Source organism: Furipterus horrens, unplaced genomic scaffold (assembly GCF_987537825.1).
Source record: "Furipterus horrens unplaced genomic scaffold, mFurHor1.1.pri manual_scaffold_5, whole genome shotgun sequence".
Taxonomy (NCBI): Eukaryota; Metazoa; Chordata; class Mammalia; order Chiroptera; family Furipteridae; genus Furipterus; species Furipterus horrens.
Window position 1 is genome coordinate 136,096,860 of NW_028327175.1, and position 26,728 is coordinate 136,123,587.

The 26,728-nt window shown below is 41.4% G+C and overlaps 2 protein-coding genes across 2 annotated transcripts in view; both read left to right on the top strand.

The window, feature by feature from the left end:
- The window catches only part of PIK3AP1 (phosphoinositide-3-kinase adaptor protein 1), a gene marked incomplete at its 5' end in the record, with an annotated part of 90,296 nt that extends 83,808 nt beyond the window's left edge, over nucleotides 1-6,488 (top strand). The window contains 2 exons of the mRNA XM_090277914.1: nucleotides 923-1,041; nucleotides 5,752-6,488. Coding sequence (XP_090134040.1) covers nucleotides 923-1,041; nucleotides 5,752-5,809 — 177 coding nt within the window. The remainder of the gene's footprint in view (nucleotides 1-922; nucleotides 1,042-5,751) is intronic.
- Nucleotides 6,489-13,181: 6,693 nt separating this feature from the next.
- The window catches only part of TM9SF3 (transmembrane 9 superfamily member 3), a 64,075-nt gene continuing 50,528 nt past the window's right edge, over nucleotides 13,182-26,728 (top strand). Inside the window, exons 1-2 of the mRNA XM_090277915.1 lie at nucleotides 13,182-13,450; nucleotides 25,971-26,166. Of these exons, the coding sequence (XP_090134041.1) occupies nucleotides 13,355-13,450; nucleotides 25,971-26,166 (292 nt within the window). The 5' untranslated portion in view covers nucleotides 13,182-13,354. The remainder of the gene's footprint in view (nucleotides 13,451-25,970; nucleotides 26,167-26,728) is intronic.

Sequence of the window (26,728 nt, forward strand, 5' to 3'; positions counted from 1 at the left end):
ACAGAAATCTATTCAGGCTAGGTAAGCCAAAGGGGCATCTATGAACAGGAGCTGGATGAGTCTCAGGGAATCTGGGGACAGCGATCACAGTTTGGAGCTTGGATCCAGAGGAGTGACGAGACCTGCCAGAGCCGATGCCACTGGTCTGTGTTTCCTGGGGCCACATGTTCTTTTGTCTGTGCTTCTTCGTGCCTATCTGCTCTCTGCTCTCCGAGTTCCCTGGCCTTTTCTGCCTCCCACATGTATCGTGGCAAGTGGGCCCCTGGGAGCCACAAGACCTCCCAGTAGAGTAGCTGGCTGCCTTAGGCTGAGGCCCAATTTGGATGATGGTTCTATCCTGACCCAGGGACTAAGGGCAGGGATGAGGGGGAAGGGTCACCTGGGAGGGGATCACCCAAGGGACTCCCTGAGAAAGGGTCTTAAGGGTGGCCCGCCCCTCCAGTGCACACCTTGTATTACCCTATGACTGATGATCACTCACGGTTCTGTTGTCCCAAAAGGGACTTATGTTTAAAAATAAAATTCCTCCACCTCTATCTGGTTATATAGAGCAGGGCTCCTCAAACTCGAATATGCATCATAATTATCTAGACCTCGTAAAAGTGCAAGTTCTGATTGAGCAGGTCTGAGGAGACCCTGTATTTTTCACAGGCTCCCAAGTGACGCTGACCTTGAAGGCCCACAGACTGAGCTTTGAGTAGCAAGGACCATTAATGACAATAACGTGGGCCTGACTGTTGCCTTCATGGCTCCAGGAGCCCATGGGAAGCTGCCCCGGTTTTGCCCAGTTGATGATCAGTTTGTGAATGAAAACTTCAGCTAAAGCCTGTGGAGGGCTGAGGGGCTTTGGGGTTAGTGGTGTCCATGTGTGCTGGTGGTCTGATGTAATTTTCATCTTTCCTTCTCATGTGTTTTGCTATAGGATAACGAAGTCCCTGAGGTTACCAGAAGTCGGAGTCCAGGCCCCCCACAAGTGGACGGAATACCCACCCTGCCCTTCGAGAGGCCCCCCAGGGTACCTCCCCGAGCTGCCTCACAGAGGTAACATTGAAGCTGATATGAAAGTTCTTCCTCACTCTCTAAATTTCAGGGGAGAGTAGGCTTTGGGGACACCTAAGGTGACTGAAGAATGAGTGTAGTGCTTACTGAAATGCCTGCTGTTGACATATTTCAGTGTGGACTCCATTCATTAAGCGGCGCTTTATTCGTGTGCACACACTTTTAATAGCAAATGAAATACATTGGCAAGCATCAACTTTTTGAATAATTTTTATCTATTTGGTTAAAGTCTGGCTCCCTACTAAGAAATTCCCTTGGCTGTATTGTGGGGACAATGCCTTTGGGAAACAGAAGACAAGAATTGGGAATGACAAGGTGAGAGGGAGCATGGTATGGTGGTAAGTGAGGGGGAGATGGCTCTGGTATCACACTAGCTGGGGACAAGTCTCTGGCAGTCACTTGTGAACTTTGGATGAATTATTTAACATTCATGTGCCTCAACCGAGTTTAACTCCACTCCTGCCTTCCTCACAGCTTTCACATCCAGCGTGTCTCCAGGCCCTGTCCATTCTGCTGCCCTTTCAGCTCTCACATGCACCCCCTCCTCTCCATCTGCCAGTACCTACGTCACCCACATAGGCCCGTATTTATACCTCCTGCCTATAGTCGGTTCCTCCTCCATGGTGCAACCAGAGTGCACTTTCTAGAACAGAAATATCTGATGATGTCACTTCCTGAAATAAAAGCCTTCAAATTTAATTCTGTAGTTTTCAGCATGCTCTGGCCCCATCTGGCCTCAAGTCCCACCCCTCTCCTGTATGCACTGATGCTCCACCCCTTAAGAATTCCCAATAAGCTCTGCCAGTTTGTGCTGTGTCTTTGCTCAATCTGTTCCTTTTGCCTGAAATGCTGTCTTCCTACTTCCTTTCAATCTCTGCTTAGAAAATTCCTACACAATCTTTAGGACTCAGTGCAAAGGCCCCTCCTCTGTGAAGCCTTCCCTGATGTTCTTAGGTGAATCTTCTTTTGATTCCCCAGACACCTCTATTATAATGCATTTCCCATTGTGTTCCTTGTTTACATATCTGTATCCTTAAGTAGATGGTGAACCTCAAGAGAATAGAAACTGTTTTTGATTTAAAAAAACATGTCTTGCTACTATCCTCAGTGCTTAGCACAGTAACTGGAACATATTAGAAATTTAGCAAATATTCATATTTACCATGGAAATGCATGAATAGATGGATGGATGGATTGGGACTGCTTGGTTTGGACTACTTACCCATTAAGCAGTTAGCCATCAAGTCATCTAGCACAGTGCCAGTGCGTTATAGGTTAGGAAAGAGGCTTCACCCCCCCCCCCCCCCATTGTAAGTTCCTAGGGAAGGCAGGTGGTGACAAGAGCAGGAGCAGATGCACTCTATGTTTGCATAGGACTTCTCTTGCTCCTTAGTCTCTAGAGGGTGGGCACCTGGCAATGTCATCCTCTTCATTTGTGAGGTCCTGCCAGTTGAGGGGAAAAAAAGCCAATTTTTGCCCAGCCATTGCCCCTTTGTTTCTGAACTTCATCTTGCCAATCTATGTACATGCCCTTAAGGCATAGCCTAGGTATTGCCTAATCAGAACAGGCTTCTGGCAGCCTCCTGCAGTACCAGGGTTAACCCTTCAGCTGCTGACTTGTAAAGAAGTCTGTGGAGTTTCTAGGAGGGGCTGGAATGGTCAGGGAGTGAGGGGACTTGGGACTGAGGCTAGTTACTAACTAATAGAGATGCTTAATAAGATTTTATTTTTAACAATGTTATGACCATACAAAAGCGTATCAGCTAAACAACAGTCCTGTTTTAAAAGACCGTTAACCAACAGCAGATTGCTAGGTTCTAGAACTAAACTCGTCATTAGCAAGACCCCACTCTCAACAGGGAGGAGAAAGCAACCAGTGCCCAGGTGGCTCTGGACAATCGTGTCTCCAGCTCTACCTCCCCAGGGTCCCGCAGAGGCTGTCGCCCCACAGGCTGCCCTTTGATTCTGGTTTATTACTCTTTACTCCCATGGTTCTGAGATATCTATAATCACAAATCCATTGCCCTGAGATGGGACTTCTAATCCTTAGCTGGAGTTGTTTATCAGAATGAAATTTAGACTTGGTTTGTTTGTAGACCCACCCCAGTTGCAGCTTGGGGTGGCAGAGAGAGAAAGAGGGGCCAGGAGGGAATCATGATGATCTTTGTAGTGGAAGATAAATAATGTAAGGCTCATGAGGCATATGTAGGAAAAAAATTTAAGAATAGATTTTTAATTATATTGATAAAATTATTAGCTTTACTTCTTGAGTGCCTACTCTAAGCCAGAAACAGTGCTGCCTACTTCCCAATAATCATCTCCAAGCCTCACAAAATGTAGGTATCTTTACCTCTGTTTGGTAGGTTCAGGGAAGTTGAACTTGTCCTTCAGACATGTGCATAAATGTCTCTACTATATGTTCCCATAGGTTAGGACTTCCCTGGTCAAAACACTCAGTACAGTTGACTGATTTTCCCTATTGTCTGTCTCATCCATTATATCCTCAACATCTTGAGGGTGGGATCTATGCCCATTTTACTTGCTGTTATCTCATCCCACTTCCAGGAGTAGACGGATGACAGATAAATGTTTGTTTTATCTATTATAGAAAGGAAGGAAGGAAGGAGGGAGGGAGGGAAGGAGAGAAGGAGGGAAAGACTAGAGGGAGGGAGGGAGAGAAGCAGGGAGGAAGTTGTATCATCTGAATGTCCTCTGGCTTTCTCCTATAAGTTCACAGGACAGACTGGCGAGATGAAAGGAGACTGTCCAACCACATAAAACCACCTCCTCCCCGGGGTAACAGCAGGACCTCCTGAGGATTCCTGTGGTTATTCTTTCCTATTTTTGCGTCCCTCTCTTGTTCCTGAGACATCCGCCTTTTCACATTTTCATCACTTCCTTGACCTATACAAAACTTGCATTCAAGGGACATTTAGTAAATATTTACTCATTGATTCATTTAATCCTAAAGTACGAAACTCCAGGGTAACACAGTTCGATTACAGCTCCTGACAAAGCTCTCTTTCTTGACTTATTGGCTTGCTTCCAAGAGAATTAATATTGGTTTTACAATACACATGTGGAACTACCACCTGCAATCATTGAACCTGTCTATAAATAGACTCACCCAAGTCTATCTGGAGTGTCATTTAGGAGAATTCAAAAACCATCCAGAATAACATGCAAGGAGGTGCTTCTAGAAGAGCAAACGTGGAGTTGGGAATAATACACTGGGTGGTCCCATGAAGAAGCAGTTGTGAGAAGCGAGCAGAAATTCTTAATTCCTCTCTCATGGGATCTTCCTACTCCAGTGTGTCTCCTGCCTGGCTGCCTAAAATATAGGTTCTATATTTTAAAGTGACCTTGACGTTCAGGTGTGTCAAGGTCAACATAACAGGAGAGGACTGCCACTGAAAAGACAGTTGGTTATACTCTTAGGTCCCAAGAGGACAGGCAGATGGGTTTAGTCAGGAGAAAGTGGAGGAGAAAATGTGGGCAGGAACCTTTGTTGTGGTTTCCAAGGAAGGAACAAGTGAGGCAACATTAGCAGATTTAGAATTGACTATTTTGAATAATTTCAGAAGGCCTGGAGCAAAGGGGCTGGCTGTAGTTGTTTGGCACCTGGCTCTGAGGTGATTAGAGGAAGTGGATAGCCCCCTCCCGAGCATGCATGCGTGAGTGCGTGTGTGCGTGTGTGTGCGTGTGTGTGTGTGTGTGTGTGTGTGAGTGTGTAGGATGTGGCTGCAATGTGGGCTCTGGGTTGGCTAGTTTGCATATGGAAGGTATGCTCACAGGCAAGTCATTTGCTATCGCTAGGAATTAGCCTACCCTGGGGGGGGGGGGGGGGGCAGCCTCTCCAGGCCAGGATCAGCAGGGCTCCAGATGTCAAAGCACCAGAAAATAAGAGACTTGGTTAATACAACTGGTTGAAGGAGAGTTACTGTTAAAAAGTTGTGGTGCTTGAGCCCAGTCCTCTAGAAATGATGATGGAGTGCGTCTGGGATAGAGCCTAGGGATTGGTATTTTTCAAAGCTCGACTGTTGATTCTAATGTTCAGTGAGGATTGTGAGCCACAGCTAGCATATTATGTCACTCAGAGGTTCCTGTGTGTGGCCAGTTTCATTAATTGAGGAACATATCCTTTGTGTAGTAGACCAAATTTGTGACAAATCGTGGATGACTAAGAAGTAGTTAATCATATTCATTTTTAAATAGTTGCTTTCTCTTTCTTTTTAAAAAATTTATTATGCAGTAATTACAAAGGTTAAAGTCTCTTCCATGTCAAATAAAAATAATTTATAATTACACACATAATGTAGTACCTTATAAGAATGATTCCAATAAATATCACAGGAAATACAGTGCATTTTTTTTCTTTTTTTAATTTTTATTGAATTTATTAGGGTGACAATGGTTAACAGAACTACAGATTTCAGGTGCACAGTTCTGTAATACATCATCTGTATATTGTATTGTGTGGTGACCACCCAAAGTCAAGTCTCCTGTCACCATTTATCCTCCCTTTACCCTGTACTCTCCCCTGCCCCCTTTTCCTCTGGTAATCACCAAACTGTTACAGTGCATTTTCAAACTGGAGAGAGAAATACTTCTTCGCTCATAGTGTTTGACATAGGAAAGCTTATTCACATAGTGATCTGTAAGGTCATGTTCTTGCTTTATCTTTCATTTCAGGCCTCTGACCAGGGAGACCTTTCCCCCTCCTCCACCTGTGCCACGCAGAGGTCGTTGATTCCACCTCCTAAAACCTGGCTGCTTAAGGACTTTGGGACTAGCAGTGTTCAACCTGTTAATGACGTCTTTATGGTGCGGTTTATGGTGTGAATGTGGGCATTAAGACCCACTCTTATTGCTGATATTGTGGTGGCCCTGCTGGTTTGGGCTTTCCTTGAAGAAGATGTTATTAAGTCATGAAGATGTGAAAAACCAAGGACTTTATTCATCATCGCCAACTATATTGATCCATATCCTCGTTTGCCAAAAAAGTGAAGACTTAATTGGAATGTTTACCTCTAATCTGACATGTCAGAAGCCTGAAAGATTGATTAGAAATGTACTTTACAAGTGATTTTACTAAAATGCACTTATATTAGGCCTTACTTATCTGTTCATCCAGATTTTGTACCTTAATTTTCAAGTAATTCTTCAACTTTTCTGTTGAATAGGCCAGCACTGTTCCTTCATCTTATATTAAAACCTGTGAGCAGATAACACAAGTGTGTAAGTAACAAAGTATGAAGACTGAGAAACTATAACAGGAGGTTAGTGTTGCAATCAAATTCAGAAGGGTGTTTAAATGCCAGGGCTGGTCACATGCAACAACCTGGAAAAGATTTTAAAGAGGGATTAGTCTTAACTCCCTTTCTATGGAAATCATACCTGAGGTTCCACAGACGTCGGGAACTGAGAGTATTAGTCTTAACTCCCTTTCTATGGAAATCATATCTGAGGTTCCACAGAAGTCGGGAACTGAGAGTATTCGGTTGGTTAGAGGAAGAGGCAGGTTTAGAACCTGGGCCTGCAGCGTCACATTTTCCATCTACAAATAGCCAAGCTCTCCCACTCAAGAAGTGCCCAGATGTAGCAGTTTGGTCGGTGACTGACCACTGGTCTTCCAGAAATTTCCTTCTTCCATTATCTGCCAGGGCATTAATACTTCAGAATGCTTTCAAAACAATGATGCTGCCAAGGAACATCTATAAATGGTTGGGACCAGAAGCTTGGGATGCCAGGCACCCAATTTATTGCTCTGCAGTCTTCATAGTTCTTAGTTCTGACTATAAAAAGAGAGGAGGATCCTTGACATTTTCTCTGCTAAGGGGCCAGAAAAGGAAGAAAAAAGCTAAAATAGAAATATTTATCTCCCTCCTTATAATACCTATTATTACCACTGAACTTGGGGAATCTGTGCAGTGAACACAGAGCCTAAAGTATGTCATTAATTTTGTGGCCCTGGCACATAAATCTACCTTCAAGACACAAGTCCTTAATTTGATGTTTAAACATATAATAAGCCCTGGCCAGTATGGCTCAGTTGGTTGTTGGTTGGGCTTCATCCTGTGAAGCAAAAGGTCACTGGTTCAATTCCTGGTCAGGGCACATGCCTGGGTTATGGGCCTGGTCCCCAGTTAGGGCATATCCAAGAAGCAATGAAATCAATGTTTTTCTCTCATGTCGTTGCTCTCCCTCTCTTTCCTTACCCTTCTCTTTCTCTAAATAAGTAATTTAAAAAAATAAACACATAATGAAATTAATATTGGGCCTATTTCTTTAAAAAATATCAGAAATCTTTTGGTTTTCCAGGAAATTATTCTCCATCCCACACAGGTATATAAAAGCCACACTATTAACGATCATTTCAGTACAGTTTTATTGGGTCCTTTCCTAATGATTAAAGTTCTTTTTCAATCTCATTCCTCGGTCTAGTGAACTAGGACTCTTATTGAAGTTAATAGCTTTGGAGATGTCGGGTTTTTTCTGACATAAAATATACTATTGGCCACAGCCATCATGAGAGTGTTTGTGCAAATTACCTGCCACAATGCCTGGCACATAGTAGCCATTCTGCAATGGCCCCTTTACTCTCCTTGTCACTTATTTGGGAGAAATGGAGTAATGTGAGATGAAAGGAGAACAAGAAATTATAATGTTGCGTTGGCTCTCCTTCCTGTTATTTATAACAGTCTCCATATTCAGCACATTTGATTTTGATAAAAGCTACACTTTTAAATATTCAATACTTCTAATCCCTGTTTTGGATGCCAGATTTATATTTTTGTACATTCTCTTATTGACATTTAGATCAACAACATGGTGAAAGCTATTACCAGTCAATAGTGTTAGCATCTTTGTATGTAGCATCAACGTTTATGGAATATCTTACTGCGTTTTATTCATATGTGAAAATAAGGGGAAAACATAAAATTGAAAGTGCTGATGAGAAACCTGGGTCTCATTAATGTGATACCCTTGAGACATAGATGGAGATGATCTAGAGTGTCAAGTCAAAAGTGACAAGTCTCAGACCCTCACTAGGTGTTCATTGAACATCCAAAATGGTTGGTCATGTTTAGGTGAACACACTGGGACCATGTTATCAAATGCCTCAAATGATGAGGTTAAAAAAATTTAATTTTGTAGATACAGAACCACCCATTTTAACAAATTTATTAAACTTCCACATACCCAGTTTTTATATACATTTTAAGGACTACATTATGTTACAAAACCATGGATATCAATACAATGAGGCTCAGAAACTAAATTGTAACAAGGTGTCCAAAGAGACTATTAAAAAGTTTTCTATATGATGCTTTGGAAGACAGCTCTGCTGTCACCATCTTTCCCTAAGATTTTACAAGCTGGCTCAATAGAAAGTGAAATTATTAGTTATATTCACTGCCTTTGCCTCTGACTGTATGAGGTACATTGTCTTCCAGTTTCTAGGCGAGCACTGTTCCTTTATCTTATATTAAAACCTGTGAGCACATAACCCAGCTATATAAGCAACAAAGTATAAAGACTGACAGACTATGAACAGGAGGTTAGTGTTGCAATCAAATAATTTAACTTGACATATTTAATGATGCGAAGAATCCCTAATGCTTTGCCATAATTAGGCAAAGTGACACTAGGTAAATGATATCAATGCGTATTTTTCCAAGTCAATCTAAATTATCAACCCTTACCCCCAGCCCTTTGTCTTGCTTTGTTATTAAAAATGAGAGGTCCTGGTCTGTCCTGTATCACCGCAATGGCTGAAATTTTTAGATTCCTCTCCCATAGGCTCCGGAAAGTAAGTTGGTTTTTTGTGCTCCTCTTTCAAAGAATAATGTGTGGTTTTGCAGGTGGTTGGCTGAGGAAACATTAGTAAAAGATTTATTTCTAAGAAAGACAAGTGGCTTATTTGGATAACTCTAAAAGATTTGTCCTAACAATCAATGCTCAGTTTTGAGGAATCTGCCTGTACAAATATTTGCTTCAATTTTATAAATAAATTATGTTCTGTTTATTTCTAAGTGAGTAGTTAAGAATATAACATGCCCTTCCTAATTCACTCCTAATGGCCAGATACTGTGTTCACCGGGGTGCTGAAAAGAAGAGTAGGAGGTTGAAAGATGTGTTCTGAATTCTGAGGCACAACTCAGAATTTGTTTTCTCAGAGAAACTGTAATAAATAGTAGGTTCCCAGGCTAGTGCACCAAAGCCCATTTAACCCACATACACACAAAAAAATATATAGGAGAAAATGTCTTAGCTACTAGCTATGCAGTAAGAACCGGCATGGTGTGAGAGAACAATGGCTTGGAAGTCAGGAAACCTGGAGTTCCCATTACTTGACTACCCCGGTTTGCTTCAACATCTGTGAAGAGTTCTGTGTTTAGTAATACTCCAGTTCCCTTCAACTCTGTAAGTCCAAGTTTAAGGCAAGGGGGTAGGGGATCCCTCACCCTGAAGAAGCAGGGAGGCAGCCTTACTGGAATCGACACCTAATTGGCAAGGGGTCTTATTATGCGGCAGCTGCTGTTCCTTGTGTAATTGTGAAAACAGATCAGTTTGTAAAAATGTGTGAGAAACACTGAAATGGGAACTGTACAAAGAAATTAATAGCCTTAATGGCTCTTCAGTCTAAGAACCCAAGGTTTTAAGTGATTGCTTCTTAAAGAAAACAACTCAGACCAATGATAACATTCTTTGGAACCTAGGACATTTCAGCTAGAGTAGAAAAGGTGGAGGTGACAGGTGGTAATAGCAATAGAAGGACTGTTCACCCCAGAAGTAAATAACCAGTAGGACGAACATAACAAAGTAAAAAGAAGGAATAGAATTTCCAAGAAAAGGTAGCTGAGGATAGAAATCAGAAGATATGTTGTGATCTACAGACCAAGACTTTTGATGATCATGTTTATCAAGAATGAGAAGAAAATATTTAAATTGTGGGTTTTTGGATCATTTGCTGGTAATAGGCCCTACATCATAACGACGATAAAAAAAAACAAAACTGTATAGCTGGGGCGTAGGTTCCTTTCCCCCCACCCTTTCTGGTATTAGGGAATGAGGTCATTAATCTAGATGAAGAAACTGGTAAAATAAGATATATCAATGTTTTTCACTCCCCAGTTTGAAGAAACAGCCCTGATTTTGATGGTGCTCCTGAGTCCTGTTTTTTGAGCCATGAGGTCATCAGATACCAAGGCTCTTTGAAGCCCCACTCCTTTTTCTCTAGTCAATTACTTTATCTTCTATTCCTGTTATCCTTCTTTTATCATTTAAATCCATTCATTTATCTTGATCATTTCCTAGTACCTACCAGAGTTCCTGGCACACAGTAGATGCTCAATACATAGTTGTTGAATTAATGGCCCTACATGCTCTTCCCACCTTTAAACCTTCCCAAATATTCCACCAAAACAGGGTTTCCTCTTCCCTCCTTGCCCATCGCTCTTTTGCCTGTGGAACATTTGCACAGTTGGTCACATTTTGTGCATTCTTTTTTTTTTTTTTTTTGGTATACTATTATGTCTGTTCTGTGTTGTATATGTAATGTTTCCTGGTTTAAGTTAAATGAATATCTTTTCTTATGTCCTCCCCATCCCCAAGCAATTGCCAATCCAGTGCTCCCACCTAGCAAAGCTTACTGACTCAAATATGTGGGGCTGGTGATGAATGTTTAAACAAGAAACTACTCATCCATCTTAATTCAGCACTTATACAGCTTGTTCTTCAACTGCCCATCATCACTTAATTCAAAAGCAGTGATTATCTATTCACAGAGCATTTACTGAATGTCCACCATGAGCAAGTCACCACATGAGGTGCTCTGGAAAATATACAAAGACGCCTCCTCTGATTTCTATAGCAATTACTGGTGTATGATTCATTCAGCAATTGATCACATACTGCCGTGTACATCTAAGACTAGCTAGAAAGTGTTCTTCAAATCCTTTTATGCTATTTGACTTTCACTTACAAATATCTTCATTCATTCTTCAAATAGTTATGGAATGTTTATGATGTGACAAGCACTATCCCTACAGCTGGGACTGATATAAACAAATGATGGTACATGCCCTCAAAAAAGGTCAAGATACAGTACGTAAGAGGAAATGGGACAAGATGGTAATTATAATGTAACATGCCAAGTGCTACTGAAATCCTGAAGAAGAGATGCTCAACTTCCTGAAGATGTCTTGCAAGGTTTCAGTGAAGAAGTGATATAATTTAGTTGGACCTGGAAAGAGACCATCTAATGACTGTCCATTTATTTGCATTTTAGGCAGAGGGAGTATTGAGCACAAAGGCACAAAGGTATAAAAGAACATGGTGCCTTGGCTGGTGTGGCTCAGTGGATTGAGTGCAGCCGGAGAACCAAAAAAAGATTGCTGGTTCAATTCCCCATCAGGGCACATGCCTGGGTTGTGGGCTCGGTCCCCAGTTGGGGGTGTGTGAGCGGCAACCAATGTTTCTCTCCCCTCTCTCTTCCTCCCTCCCTTCCCTCTGTCTAAAAAGAAATAAAATCTTTAAAAATATATTTAAAAAAAAAAACATGGTGTATTTGGGGAATATAGGATGGAGACGTAAAGTTGGGCATGCTAACAGAACTGTCCTTTAGCAAGGATTTTTTTTTTCACATTACATTATGTAGCACACGCTTATTGTAAAAAAATCCAAATATTCCTAGGCATATACAAAGTTGAGAATTAACTAATGTTGAGTCATAATCTTTCAGATTGTTTTTTGTGGGTAGAATAAAATGGAATTATGCTCTATTTTTTCAACCTTTTTCATTTAAAAGTGTTTCAGATATCATTCTATGCCAGGACACACAGGGCTATTTCATTTTTTAAAATGGCTATATGGATGGTAATCCATTAGTAGTAAGAAAGATGGATTCTGGAACCAGACTGCTAGGGTTTAGTCTTTCAGCAAGCCACTTAACCACTCTGTGCTTCAGTTATCATATCTATAAAATGAACATTCCCAAAGTACCCGTTCCCTAAGGTTTTTGTGAGGATTAAATGAGTCAATACACGTAAAGGGCTCGGAATAGTGCCGGGAAGATGAAAATCTTAGCTGTGATTCCATGGCATTTAAACAATATTCAAGGGGTGTTTTAAGCAAGACAGCGGTATCATCATGTTTTAGAAAATCACTCTGGCATGTGTTCGAGAGAATAAACAGGGAGAGAAGATTGGTGGCAGGGATCCTGCTGGATGGAGACTGTTACAATATATAGTGAGACAGAGACTGGCTGTTCTTGGCAGAGGAAAAAGAAAAACAAACTCCTGAAATATTTCTAAGAGATCTAGTGCTGGACCTGTTGACTGCTGATGGCTGAGAGGTACTGGCAATGCATCTACCAGCTCCAGGTTTTTGGGCTACAGGATGGTGTAGATGGAGGTGCCATATTAATCTATTTATTTGACATTTTTTTGAGTTCCTACTGAGACTGGTACTGCACTAAGGCACAGGAAGTACGGCAGTGGACAGGATCTCTGCTTAAGGGAAAAGCGTGGATTCCAGGAGGTATTCATGCCTGTGCACAGGAGAGCAAAGCATAATAAACAAATAAATGAAAAAGAATTTCAACGAGATTGAATAGTAGCGGTCCAGTAAATAGTTCGTTATTTTAAAACTTATTCAACCTTGCAAACATTTAACAATCTCCCATAATGATGATTATATGATCTCGTGATTCATTCACAGCGACAGTGTCTGGAAAGCGTTATTTGATCTGATCACCCAAGCTCTAGAGGCGACAGGTCAGGCCCCATTTCATAGCCTAGGAAAACTTAAGCGTTTTGGCCAAGGTCACACAACTGCGAGCTCCGCCGGGACGCGGCCGGGAAGCGGCTTCGGCCCTGAGGTTTGGGCTAAGTCCCCCGAGCCATGGCCGAGCCGTGTCCGAGCGCTCCGGGACCCACGGCCGGTCGGTGGAGCTCGCCTAGAGACCCTGCGGAGCGCGGCCGAGCAGCACCCGACCCCGGCCGGCTTGGACTCGCGCGTCCCGGGCGGGGCGCCCGGCGGCGGTTGCGGCCCCGCGTCGCGAGGCACTTCCGGCGTGTGCCGGGGTGGCCGGATGACGTGGCTGAGTCAGAGGAAGAGGCCGAGGAGGCGCCGGGGGGCGGGGGAGGCTACGGAGCGGGCGGTGTAGGCGGCGGCGCCGAGGAGCCAGCGGCTGGGCCCGGGCCCCGTGCGTCTGTCCGCACCCGGTGGATGCGAATCGGCTGCGGCGGCGGCGGCGGAGGAGGAGGAGGAGTCGGTGGGAGCGCGGAGGATGAGGCCGCTGCTGGGCGGTCCCGGCGTGGCGGCGGCCGCCGCGCTGTTGCTGCTACTGCTGCCCCGGGCCCGGGCGGACGAGCACGAGCACACGGTGAGAGGCGTCCCCGGCCGAAACGGCCGTCCTTGGCCCGCTTCCAGGCTCACCTTCCCGACAGTCCCGGCGCGGCCTGGAAAGCCCGGCGGCCCTGTCGAGCCCCGCGGCCATCCGAGGCGCCTTCCGGTTGGGCCTGGCGGAGCAGAAACCCCGGGAACTGGGAGGAGGCATTTCCGTGCGCTCCTGGGACAGGACTCCGAGCCCCGAGTGCCTGGGCCTCTTTCCCTAACCCGGACCTAAATGGCGCCCCACCCCTGGGTCTGGGGGCTCTCGAGGCCGAAGAATGCGCGTGGTGCGGCTCGGGGCTCACTTCGGCGTAGGGGTGGGGGCTGCAGGGAAGCAAGCTCGGAGCTGGTGGCCGCTAGTAAGGGAGCTGCGCTCTGGCTACTGGGGGCTACTAAGCAGCGGAAGATGGATGCTGGACGATTACCCGTCATACCCAACCAGGAAATATCCACCACTTTATGGTCCTCACCGGCCTTTATTCCCCACCCCGCCTCCTGCCCAAACCGGACGAAAACGCTGGCGTGGTGACAGCATTGATGAACTTGGGGTGAAGAGCAGTTTACACGTGTACATGCTTTCAGCCTGCACGCACTCATTTCCAAGCTTCTTTGTAACTTTCTCCGTACCCTTTCCAGCCAGGCCCCCTAGATGAAGCTCCCATCCCCGTGGTCTCTAACGAGGGTAGCTACTGACTGGCTGTAAGGGATCTTGAGTTTCCAAATCTTGTCTGTTGGGAGCAGTCCGTTTTGCATTTATCCTCAAGTTCATTGGCTGTCATAGGTCTTAACGACTCTTTATTAAAGTGACTCACTTGGGGCTAGAACTCGGTTTTCGGGATGGTAGATGTGAGCAAGGCAGGAAAGTCATATAAATTGACAGGGTACTTGGCGAATAATTGTTTTTTATACCTTAACTCTTTACTGAGGGGATTTTGCCTGACAGGTTGTGTATGTACTAAATCTGAAAGATTTGGCGGAGTCTGAGAAGTGAGGAAATGAAGTAATCGTTCTTAATTATTCGATGCATCCTACTTTAGGTTTTATTTGTAATAAGCCAGACTTCGTTTCTCCACTCCCTGGGTTAGCTGGGCTCTTATTTTAGCTAGTAAAAGCTCTATAAACTTTTGGCTGCTTTACCTTCACTTGCAGTCAGAAGCTTCTTACCTTTACATTTTTTAGACACAAATACGTATCAGTGACATGGTTTTGTGCTATATTTGTGACTTTTCACCTTAAGGTAATTTTGTTCAGAGGTTAAACGGTTAAATTAAAAAAAATGGTTTCTTGTTCTGTCAGGTAATTTGACAGTGTAAGAACTGTGCCTTTCCAATGGCCATCCTTTTATTTAGTCAGTGATGCAATTACTAATATTTTTCCAAATTTTTTAACACTTAAAGGAAGTTACCGTGTAAGTCAGAACTCCACCATACAGACATATAAGCTTAAGAGTAGAAGTATACTTTTTTTATCTTTTGTCGTATAATGACCTGATATAAATTAGGGAAAACTTAATTGAAATTTAAAAAATTGGAAGTATGTAAAATGGCCTTAGATTAATTTACATATTTAAAATGCAAATGCTAATTTTACTGAAAATTTATTGCCAGGAACATTTACATTTTTTGTATCAGTAATTGAATATAAAATATTTGATAAAAGGTTTTTGAGAGAATATATATATGAGCTAATTGCTGGACAAAAAATTTGAAATACATTTCATTCATGTCTGCATTGGACTGCTCTCATTTGGTGACCTATTAATAACTTAAAAAAAGCAAAAAATGACAGGAAGAATAGAATTAAGATGTAAGCATAAAATTTAAGGACATGTCATTCACATATTTTTTTGTCTAATAGCCAAAATATTTTACTACTTCCACATTTCTTCAAATACTAGGCATTCATCTTAGCCAGATCACATTGCTGAAGAGGCTATGGTCAAGTGAATTTTTCCTGCCAGGAAGGCAGAAGTAGCCAGTGAAGAAAGAATGATACAGAAGGAGGAGAAAAAATTGCCAAGGGAAAGTTGCTGAGTAGGTGTTTGATAAATACTTGTGGAATTGAATTATTAATAAAGAACATTTTGCAGAAGTTTTAAGTTTACCCTTTAGATTAACTTTCTGAGAAGACAGTTTCCAGTTAGAATAATAACTAAAAGGGCTTTTGTAGCAATATGTGCTAGTCATTGTGCTGAGTACTTTATATATCTTAACTCATACTTTAAACATATATTAATAGCCTTGTGAGGTGGGTGATATGCCCTTTTTATCAATGAGGAAACCAGTGGCAGAGAGGTGGTTAGTTCCCTGAAGCCACTTAGCCAGTAGGGGTAACCGGTAGGATTTGAACTTAGGCAATTTGAATTAATAGTCTTCTACACTTCTACACTCTCAAAGGATATGCTTCTACAGTCCTTTATGCTAAAAACAGGAGAGTAAAACACTTGGTATTAAATTGATAGTTCTCCGTATTGATAGTATTTTTAAGTGCTTTGAGAAATGTCTGGATAATTCTAGCTCCATAATGGGTTGTTACTGAGAAAATGTTTGGGTTAGCTTTAAAGAGGGATAGGGCCTACTTAGTGGGCACGTCACCTGGGCAGTTTTAAGATATGTGCAAGCACGTAAGGACTGTTTGGTTTAATGCTCTGCTGTCACTGTGTTGGAATTCATAATAATTTTTGAGCAGAGTCCTGCATTTTTATTTGTATTGGCCTCAACAAATTTTGTAGCTGGTTCTAAGAAGGAACACCTGTTTTATTTGGTTCCACAAAGCCCCTTATTTCTCTTTCTTTACCTACTGAATTAGGATTTGACTTTTATGACCATTGGATTTATGTGGTGTTTTTATGTGCTTATTTATCCAAATCCCTTTTAATAGTCTCATAAGAATAATTTGAAGAAAATGTGTATTGACTTCTAGAGCATACATATATTTAGAATATAGGAAGATGTGTTCCCTTCAGTTTTTTAAAGTTGGATCAAGTTGAATCACATGAATTACAGGATATTGTTTGAAATAAAAATTAAAGAACATTTTGATGAAAAACAGGCTCTTAATGTGATTGAAGAGTCATAAAAAGGACTCTTTAGAATGAGTGAAAACTGTATAGGATGTGGTTTATGCTTATTTTGTTTTCTGAAACCCAGGGCTAGAGTTAGATTATCATGTCTCCTAAGATTCCAGAGGATTCCATTAAAAAGATTTCAAAGTGAGAATCATAGAATTTTAGAACTGGGAAGACTTGAGACCATTGTATCCAACACACTTAATTTTCCTAATGGCTTGAAGATGCCCAGTGACTGGCCCAAGGCCACAGACCCTGAGCTTCCTGATCTCTGTAGTCCTTGCTTTTTCTACTTGTCTTGCCCATGTAATTTCCATAGTAATGCTATGTAAAGATGTCAGCACCAAAAAACAAAACAAACAGAAAACCAAGGGCACAGAAATGTTAAAATGTTTTATAATTTGTACTGTAGTCTTGAGTTTTTATGGGTTCCGTTTCCTCAAGATCATAAAGTCAATTTTAAAAAATGTTGTCTTATTACACATCAAGGCTTTATGCTTGGCACAAGAAATGGTATTTAATTAGTGCTTGTTGAGTGACCCAAGTAATTAGGGAGCTACTAGGGACAAGAATATGCAATGTTGGAAGCATGAAATCTTGTTGCTTAAAAGCATAGTGAACAAACCCAGACCATTGTTCACTTAAGATGCATAGTCTTACAGATCCTCTTGTACTTTAGGGGGCTTACCTAGGCTAAAATCCCATTTCTTTGTGGCCCATTGTGCTTCTGATAGATAGTGTTGCAAGGATCTGATATGTGTCTAGCGTAGTCTGTTCTTAGCCTCTGCCATGAACACTTATACCATCAAGTGTTTTCAGAAATTATTTGTTTGCTTTACTTTGGCAAATGGCAGCCTTTTGTTTTTGTCTCTGTTGGGAGTATGGAGACTCTTAAAACTTACATGAAGATTTATAAAGAGAATAAACTGTTTACTACAAGTGATTTTGTGAGTGCTCTACTATAGACCTAATTTTAGGAAATGCCATAATTCATTGTCCTATTTTCAGCTGTACTCTATGATAGACTAAAAGTTTAATTAGGTACAAAGCTATCTGAGAGAGAGAGAGAGAGAGAGAGAGAGCGCAATTATCTTGAGACTATTTAAAAATACCCTTCTGATTTATTTGTATTCCAGTTCTGTTGTATGTGTTTAAAATAAATGATTAAAAAACATTGAAATGATGATTTCTGAGACATTTTCAGAACTGAATTTTGCTTCCTCAGATACCTTTTTTTGTAAAGTATATTTTATTGATTATGTTATTACAGTAGTCCCAATTTTTTTCCCCTCTGCCCAGTACCCCCCCTTCCCTCCAGCAATCCCACCCCCCTTAGTTCAAGTCCATGGGTTGTGCATATAAGTTCTTTGGCTTCTTCACCCTTTCCTATATTATTCTTAACATCCCCCTGTCTATTTTGTACCAACCGATTATGCTTCTTAGGCCCTGCACCATTTCCCCATTTCTCCCCTTCCTTCTCCCAGCTGATAACCCTCCAAATGATCCCCATACCTATGATTCTGTTCCTATTCTGGTTTGCTTAGTTGGATTTTTTTATTTTTTAGATTCAGTTGTTGATAGTTGTGAGTTTGTTGTCATTTCAGTGTTCATAGTTTTGATTTTCTTTTTCTTAAGTCCCTTTGACATTTCTTATAATAATGCCTTGGTGATGATGAACTCCTTTAGCTTCACCTTGTCTGGGAAGCACTTCATCTGCCCTTCCATTCCAAATGATAGCTTTGCTCGATAGAGTAATTCTGGTTGCAGATTGCCATTCATCACATTGAATACTGCTTGCCAGTCCCTTCCTGCCTGCAAGGTGTCCTCTGAGAAATCAGCTGATAGTTCTATAGGCAACCCCCTGTAGGCAACTCTCCACCTCTCTCTTGCTGCCCCCAGGACTCTGTCTTTATCTTTCATCTTTGGCACCTCAGTCATGATGTGTCCTGGTGTGGTCCCCTCTGGGTCCAGCTCGCCCAGGACCCTCCGTGCTTCCCGGACCTGTCTGTCCATCTCCTTCGCAAAATTTGGAAAGTTTTTCTCATTTTTTTTCAATTCTTGCTTCCTCATTCTGCACTGGTTGACTGTTTTTTTCTTCCTTATGTTCCAAATCGTTGATTTGAACCCTGGTTTTCTTCCCTTCACCATTGGTTTTGTGTGGATTTTCCTTCGTTTCACTTAGCATAGGCTTCACTTCTCTTATGCATTTGCCATACTCAAGCATATCTGTCAAGCCTGTTAGCATCTTTATCACCAGTGTTTTGAATTCTGCATCTTTTAGGTTGTCTATGTCGTCATCTGTTAGGTTGTCTATCTCCTTGTCGCTTAGTTCTCCCACTGGAACCTTGATTCGTTTCCCTTTTTGGGCCTTACTTCTCTGTCTCCTCATTCTGACAGGCTCCTGTGTTTGTTTGCCTCCACGTCCCAGGTAGAGCTGTTGCTCCTGTTATGTTGTAAGGGGCGGAGCCTTAGGGATTCGTCAGTACAGGGCGACCTGTTTCACCACGTTGCGCTGTGTGTGGCGGAGGGGTCTGAGAGGGTACAATGCCACCTGCCCAGCACTCACCCCTTTTCCAGGCACCTCTCCTACATCCTCACTGGACCAGTGCTCCTCCAGCTATTGCCCTGGCTGTCATTCCCAGAGTGGGTGGATCTGTAGACGTTCTAGGACTGTGGGGGCCCTTTAAACAAGTGGACTCTGCTGAGACTGGCAGTTTCTGCCTCCACTCAACCCCCACTGGTCTGCACAGTCAGAATCACTGAGGCTTGATTTTCCCTGGTGCTGGGACTGTGAGCTGCGAGGTCCTGTGAGGAGCTGAGAATGCGCCCTACGTGTCCCTCCTGACTTTTTAAAATGTGTTACTGCGCTTTCCGCAGGCCCGCTGCTGCCGCCGCCGCCACCGGCACCGCCACCACCACCACCACCACCACCACCACACTGCGTCCTCTCTGCCCCGGCTCTGCCCCTCCTACGTATTTGGATGACTTTCTTCTTTATATCGTTGTTTGCTGGACTTCCATGTAGTTTGATTTTCTGGAACTTCTGGTTTTTTCTAGTTTTGAGGTAGCTGTATTCCTTCTTAGTTGTGAAAGAAGACCAGCGTGTCTGTCTATGTCTCCATCTTGACCGGAAGTCCTCAGATACTTATTTTAAAGCAAGCATTTGTCCCATGAAAATGATAGCATTTGGGTGCTTATTCTTAGTCCTCAGTTCTTTGCCTGTCAATATACATTCTGATATCATTATTCAGATTTTATGTTAAGTACACGAATAACATCTCCTATTGTGTTCTCTCTGAGAAAAATTAATTCATGATCTCTTTCAAGTAGGGAATCTTCTATATCTCCCCTTTCCCAGCACATAAACAGTATTTAAATAAGAGAGGCCCAGCATTGGTGACTTCTTGAGAGTAAAGGTGATTCCTTTTGAGATTAGAGCACAAGTAGCTTCTTAGGAAGATTTTAGAGCAGATTAAAGGCTCAGATTAAAAAGTTGTTCAGTATTTAGTACTGTCTTTAGTTGCTTTGTACAACTGTATGTTTTCCATATTTCCTTCATTTAGTTTTTGCTCTTTTTTTAATGAAGCCGACCATGGATTAGCAAAAGTGTAGTCCTAAAGTTGTAAACTGGGTACTGGTTATATTATCCTGGACAAATTAGTTAATATCTCTGTACTTTGGTTTGTTTTCATCTGTAAAATGGGGAAAATAATAGGACCAATCGTAAAGTTGTTTTTTTTTAAAGATTTTATTTATTTATATTTAGAGCGAGGGAAAGGGAGGGAGAAAGAGAGGGAGAGAAACATCAATGTGTGGTTGCCTCACACATCCCCAACTAGGGGACCTGGCCTGCAACCCAGGCATATGCCCTGACTGGGAACCGAACCAACGACCCTTTTGTTCACAGGCCGGCGCTCCATCCACTGAGCCACACAAGCCAGGGCTTGAAGTTTTGAGAGGATTAAATGTTCATGTAAAAACATTAGAACTATGCCTAGCATATGGTATGTGCTTATTAAGTTTTAGCTAATGATTCTATTAGACAAGATGGTGAGATCATCCAAGTTAGAGATTGGTCAGAGGATTGGAGCATTTGAGAAAGGATTTGAGCAATTCTGAAGGTTAAGTAGAAGTTAGCTAGGTGGAGAGAAGGAGGGCCTTATAGATTTGGGGAACGGTATGAGAAAAAAGGTGGGGCACGAAAGGAAAGAGAGACAGCATTAGAGACCAACGTGACTGGAATGGATTGCTCAGGGTGGTGTGAGAGATGGAAAAGAAACAGAACGGTGAGATGAAGAATGCAGGTAGTCTGAGCTGCCCTTGTGGCTTCTCCCAGGAAGGCTTCCTGGAAGGAATTACAGCCATGCTCAGGGATCCCCTGATCCGGTGCTGTGTTTCCTTTACTTGTTTCCTCCGCTTCTGGTTGCATTCTGCGGGGTGGGGAGAGGAGTCTTAACCTGTGGCTTTCTTACCCTGGAATTGGGGAGCTCAGGGACTTCTCAGCAGCTCTAGGAAAAGAAGGTTCTTTCCTCTTTCATAAGTTGTGTGCAGTCTTCCTTTCGTTTTTTCCTTGAGTTTTTGAAGATTTTATTTATTTTTAGAGAGAGGGGAAGGGAGGGAAAAAGAGGGAGAAAAACATTGATGTAAGATAGAAGCATCTATCTGTTGCCTCTCATCTGTGCCCTGACCAGGGACTGAACCTGCAACTCAGGCACGTGCCCTGACAAAGAATCAAGCCTGCAACCTTTGCTTTGTTGGATGACGCCCAACTGTGAGGGTGGTATTTTCTAATTTCAAGATATTTTAAGACACATTTTCTCTCTTGAAAAAGAACTCTTATTTTGACCTTGTCTTGAGAGTGCTTATTCTTATGGACAATCAAGAACTGCAAGGTAAACATTTTAAGTTCATATCTGATCATGGTTTGCATAAGGAGCGATGTAAAAGAAGCACTTTTGTTTTAATATTCACCCTAACTTTTGTGTATGTGTGTTTATGTGTGTATGAATGTGTGAATACATTACATACACAAGAGGGGACCCCCCCAAAGAAAACAATTATCTTCTGGAGGGCGGGTCCCTTGCAGTACACGCTTCCCCCGCTAGTTGAGTGTTCTGGGAACTCATCTGAATCAGTGTACCAGTGGGCATTGTTGTGAGTGGCCTCAGTGAATTTTTTTTTTGAAGACTCTTTCAAGGTGTTTGCCCATTTCATGATGGGTAATTTATAAGCACTGAGTGTTGAGCAGTTTTTAACTAAAAATGCATGACCACCCCTCCTCCCACCCGTACCCCACCCTCCCTAATCACCTGCTCTAGCACCCAAGCGACTCCCCCTCCCACCCCCACCCCTGATGAAAAAAGTTCTCAAAGGGAAATTTTTCCTGATGTGGAAGAGGTGAAACAAAAAATGGCAGAAACTAAAAGGCATCAAAATCAACAAGTTAAAAAACTGTTTTGAGCAGTGGAAAAAACATTTCAGTAGGTGTATTGCTTCAGATGGGGGTACTTTGAAGGTGACTGTAGTTTGAACATGTAAGAAAAAACACAATTTTTTATAAATAAGCTCCGGTTTTATTTGGGTCTTTTGTCGTATATATACTGTATGTATATTTTAAATTACTATTTTCAGTCCTGTTCCCAGAAGGAATCCTAGACTACAAAATGGTATATATTTTCTTATAGTTTGCATGTCATAACAACTCCACTCTCTTAATAGGTTTCACAAATGTTTAAAATGAGTGATCTCAGAATGTGTAGTTTTAACACACACTGTGACCCTTAAATTATTTTAGTCCTATGTTTCAGGTTGTATAAAATAATTAGACACCTTATTTTAGCAATCATTTCTTTATTGTTCAAATATTTTGTCTTTTTAAAGAATATGAGTATTAGGATTATATGGAAAGTGTTCTTGTGCTTATTATGAGTTGCATTTAAACATTTTTGCAGACTCTCAGCAGGATTAACGGCAAGGTCCTCATTAATAGGTCGTCTCATTCAGCATTTTGATCTTAAATGGAGTATTTTGTTACCTTCCCTTATTTCTCTAAAAGGGTGCTATTGCACCAGTGCACTTGTCAGACAAGCCAATGCACATTCTTCAAACATTTTTTACTAAGTCGCTAAGAAACTTTACATTTCAGCATTTTTTGCTTCATATTTATTAAATACTTTGTGTATACGTTATATTGTGGAGAGAGATCCTGACTACTGACAGGTTTCAGTTCTAATACCAACTCAGTCAGTTGATAGTGATTGGTTTAGAGCACCGTTTTGAGAGTTCTCACACAATATCCATTCAGTGTGTCTATGTTTAGCAGAAAGGCTCACCCTGATTGATTAGTGCTGTGTGACCATAAGCATTGGCTGGGAGAGGGGCGGCGTACATATATTTGTCAATTGAATGAGGATTCATTTCTTCATACATGCAGATTATCAGCTGTCTTTCTGAATTCGTTTGAAACAGTTCATGATTTTCTATACTGTTACCCTGACCCTTTCTCTGTCATAGCAGAATTAATCTTTCCTTTATTGTCACTACAAGAGCCCTTTATTATCTTAATTATAGCACTTATTTCTACGTTGTTAATCATTTACTCGTCTGGCTTCTCTATGGATTGTGAACTTCTTGAAGGAAAAGACAGTATTTACTTTATCTATATAGCCTTAACACCTAACACTATGTTGGTACATGTCTCATGTAGCCAAAAAGTGAGATAGTTCATTATTTCCTTGATGACATGGATGATGTCTTATATGAACAATGAGACATTGTTATGTTTGAAGATGAGGTGATTCGACCTAAGTTCTAGGATGATGGTGCTGTGAATCAAATGGAAGAGGCGGATGCTTTGGAAAAGAGTAGACAAGGCAGTGTTTTTTGGAAAGCAGACGGACTTGGTGTTTGAGCTCCATGTCTGAGAGAATGGTGGTACCATTAGAAAAACAAAGTTGGGGGTTGGATTTGGGTAGGACGAGTTTAGTTTTGGAGAATTTCGGTTTTGATGGAAAATGTTCGTTTATTAGTTTCAGATGGAGGATTGGGGCTAAGGATTTGGTAGTAGAGCTGTCACGTGCTTCACAGCACCCTACTTGATTATAATTGCTTGTTCAATGTCAATCTTTCCCTTTAGACTCTTAGCTCCAGTAGGCCAGGGAACGTGTCTTGTTCAAAGCTGTATCCTTAGTTACAAACACAGTTACTGTTTGGCCCATGGTAGGCATTTGGTAAATATTAGTTCAGTGATTTAACTTCTGCATAGTTAGTTGACTTAAATTGTATCTTATGTTGTCTTTATATTGCTAATTAGGGTTATTAGTTTTTAAATTACTTGGTTAATTGCTTTTTATAGAATCATTGGACATTTAAACTGGGGGTCTTAGAAATTTTTGGCAAATCCCCCAGTTGGGCCCTGGAAAAGTGAAGTCACCTACCCAGAGTTATAGGACCACGCTTTGGTGTGGTATTCACATATGGGTAGAGCCATAGTTATTTAATCAAAGAAATATAAATATACAAGTTTTTCGGGCTGATGAATAGACGAGTCATTTCATAGTATGATTTTCTCTTTCTCTTGTTTAGTCATTTCGCTCCTCCCTAGTACTTTGACCAATGGCATAGAAAGATTAGAAAGGCGATGAAACTGTGGTTGCTGGCAACAAATTTTTGGAGTTTCTAATGATTAACGTGAGGTTTGGATAAGCTGTTGAATTTTGTTTCCTCCTTCCTTGTCAGTGTTAACATGGTGAGTCATGTTGGTTATAGGTTTACCATTATTTGAGAGTATAAGTAATAATTATAAACATATTTGTATGAGCTTTTGGACTCTGCAAAACAAAGTTTGGGAAAGGTGGATCTGCCTAAGACCACAATCAATGGATATACAGGTATCACCCATATAACACAGTACTTCTATAACACAGTTTCACTCTTAACACGATTAGAGAATTGGGGCAAACTCCCATATAACACGAAATTAGGGAAATCCCCGTACAACATTGAACGTGATAAAATTTTGGACTGTATTAATCTAATAAACTCATCCATCAAAGAAATAAAACTGACAACATTAAATGCTTGTTGGAAAAATATATGGCCGGAGTCAATTCAAAGTGAAAATCTAGTTGAGCCATCAGAAAACAGGATAGATGCGATAGTAGAACCTGCTAAGTCTTTAGGAGAGGAAGGTTTTGACAACATGACTGTAGAAGATATCCAAGAATTGCTGGTAGAAGAAGAAACTGATGAAGCAGTTTTGGTGGAAATGACATCTGGAACGTGCCAAGATAACTTAGGGGACGAAGTATTGATGAAAATGAAGAAGTTAAACAGCTTACTCTAAAAAGCATAAAGAAAGGCCTAGATTTAGCTGAACAGTTAGTCATATTTCTTAAATGAAGATCCTTGCACTGAAAGGAGCACAAAGTTTAAGAGAGAACTTCAAAAGTGCTTAGCACTGTATATCAAAATTTATAAAGATCGCTCAGCTAGAAGCAAGCAATCTAAAATAACAGATTTTTTTGCAAAAAGTAGAGCATAGAAATCAAGATAATGCTGAAGAAAGTTCAGAGGATGAGGATATCTTGTCAAAAAGAAAACACATTCAGTTAATGGAGCTTAGTAATGATGACGAAGAAAACATTACTTAATTCATATTAATATGTAATACTTTTGATGAAAAGTGCTTTAATAAAGATATTTCTCTAAATTATAAAACTATAAAAGTTTTTTTAAATTTTTTGGAACCTAATCCCCCTTTTTGTAATAGTTCTTTGTTTTGTATAACACGGATTCGCATAACACGGCATTTGTTAGAAACCTAACAACCGTGTTATATGGGGGGTTTTAAGGTGTGGACATTAATCATTAGATTAAAATAAACTTCCACCTCCGCTGCCTTGCGGCATACCTCTTCAGGGGAAAGGCTAAGGGAGTAAACCCCGACAGAAAATCCGGAGCCGGAGTCCCTAAGGCGGTTCGACGTTGTAGTCAACACCGGCAACTCCTGCGGCGCACCTGAAGCCAAGCTGTATTGACTCTGTCTTTCCCTTGGACCCTTCAGCTGCGAAGAGAGGGGGGGTCTGCTGCATGGGCAACAGCAGACCCTCCATATCACCCTGCCCAGGCTCTGTAGCTTCAGCTTCACTGGAGAGGAACTCTCCAGCGTCATCACAAGATGTCGATGCAACACGGGAGGAGACAGATACCGTGTCACTCCCGAGTCGGACTGCACAGCCATTCTCGGTGGTGCAGATAGACTCTTAAGAAGCTACACCATCGTCTCTGGAGACAGATGGCTGCCGACGGAAAATAAACTTCCAGTATTTTATTTTCAAATATTTCCCAAAGAGACTGCACTTTTGTTTAGAACAAATAACAAATATTCCCTTAATTTGAATTGCATTTTAAAATATTTATATAATTTTTGCTTTTTTTGTTTCAGTATCAAGATAAAGAGGAAGTTGTTTTATGGATGAATACTGTTGGGCCCTACCATAATCGCCAAGAGACATATAAATACTTTTCACTTCCATTCTGTGTGGGGTCAAAAAAAAGTATCAGTCATTACCATGAAACTCTGGGAGAAGCACTTCAAGGAGTTGAGTTGGAATTTAGTGGCCTGGATATTAAATTCAAAGGTAAGTAAACCTTAATAGTCCTTCTAATAAGTTAGGTAGTAGACTAGGGTTTCTCAACTTTGGAACTGTTGACTTGGGGCTAGATAGTTCTTTTTGTGGGGGTTGTCCTGTACATTGTAGAATGTCACCTGAGTCCCTGGCTTCTACCACCAGATGCCAGTAGTACTCTCCAGTTGTGATCATCAAAAAGTCTTCACATGTTGCTAATCGCCCTTAGTTGAGTACCACAGCTCTAGACTCTAAGAAATGTTTTAATCTATAACTTACATGTATTGCATTTCGAAAAGTATATTAGTAACTAACAAAGATTTATTTTGAATATTTATGAAATAAATAATTGTTAATAAAATTATATTTTCCTAGAATATTTCTTTCTCAAAAGCAAACCCTCTGGTAATTGGACATACATGGTTGGGGAAGCCTTCATAGAGTCATAATAAGAGTAATTTCTGGAGATGCAGGGATGTAATGGGTGTATGGTTACTTAAATATTTGGGTAAATCCTCAATTCAAACTTGTGCCATTGGCTTATAATGTATTTAAAAGTATTGTATAAATTTGC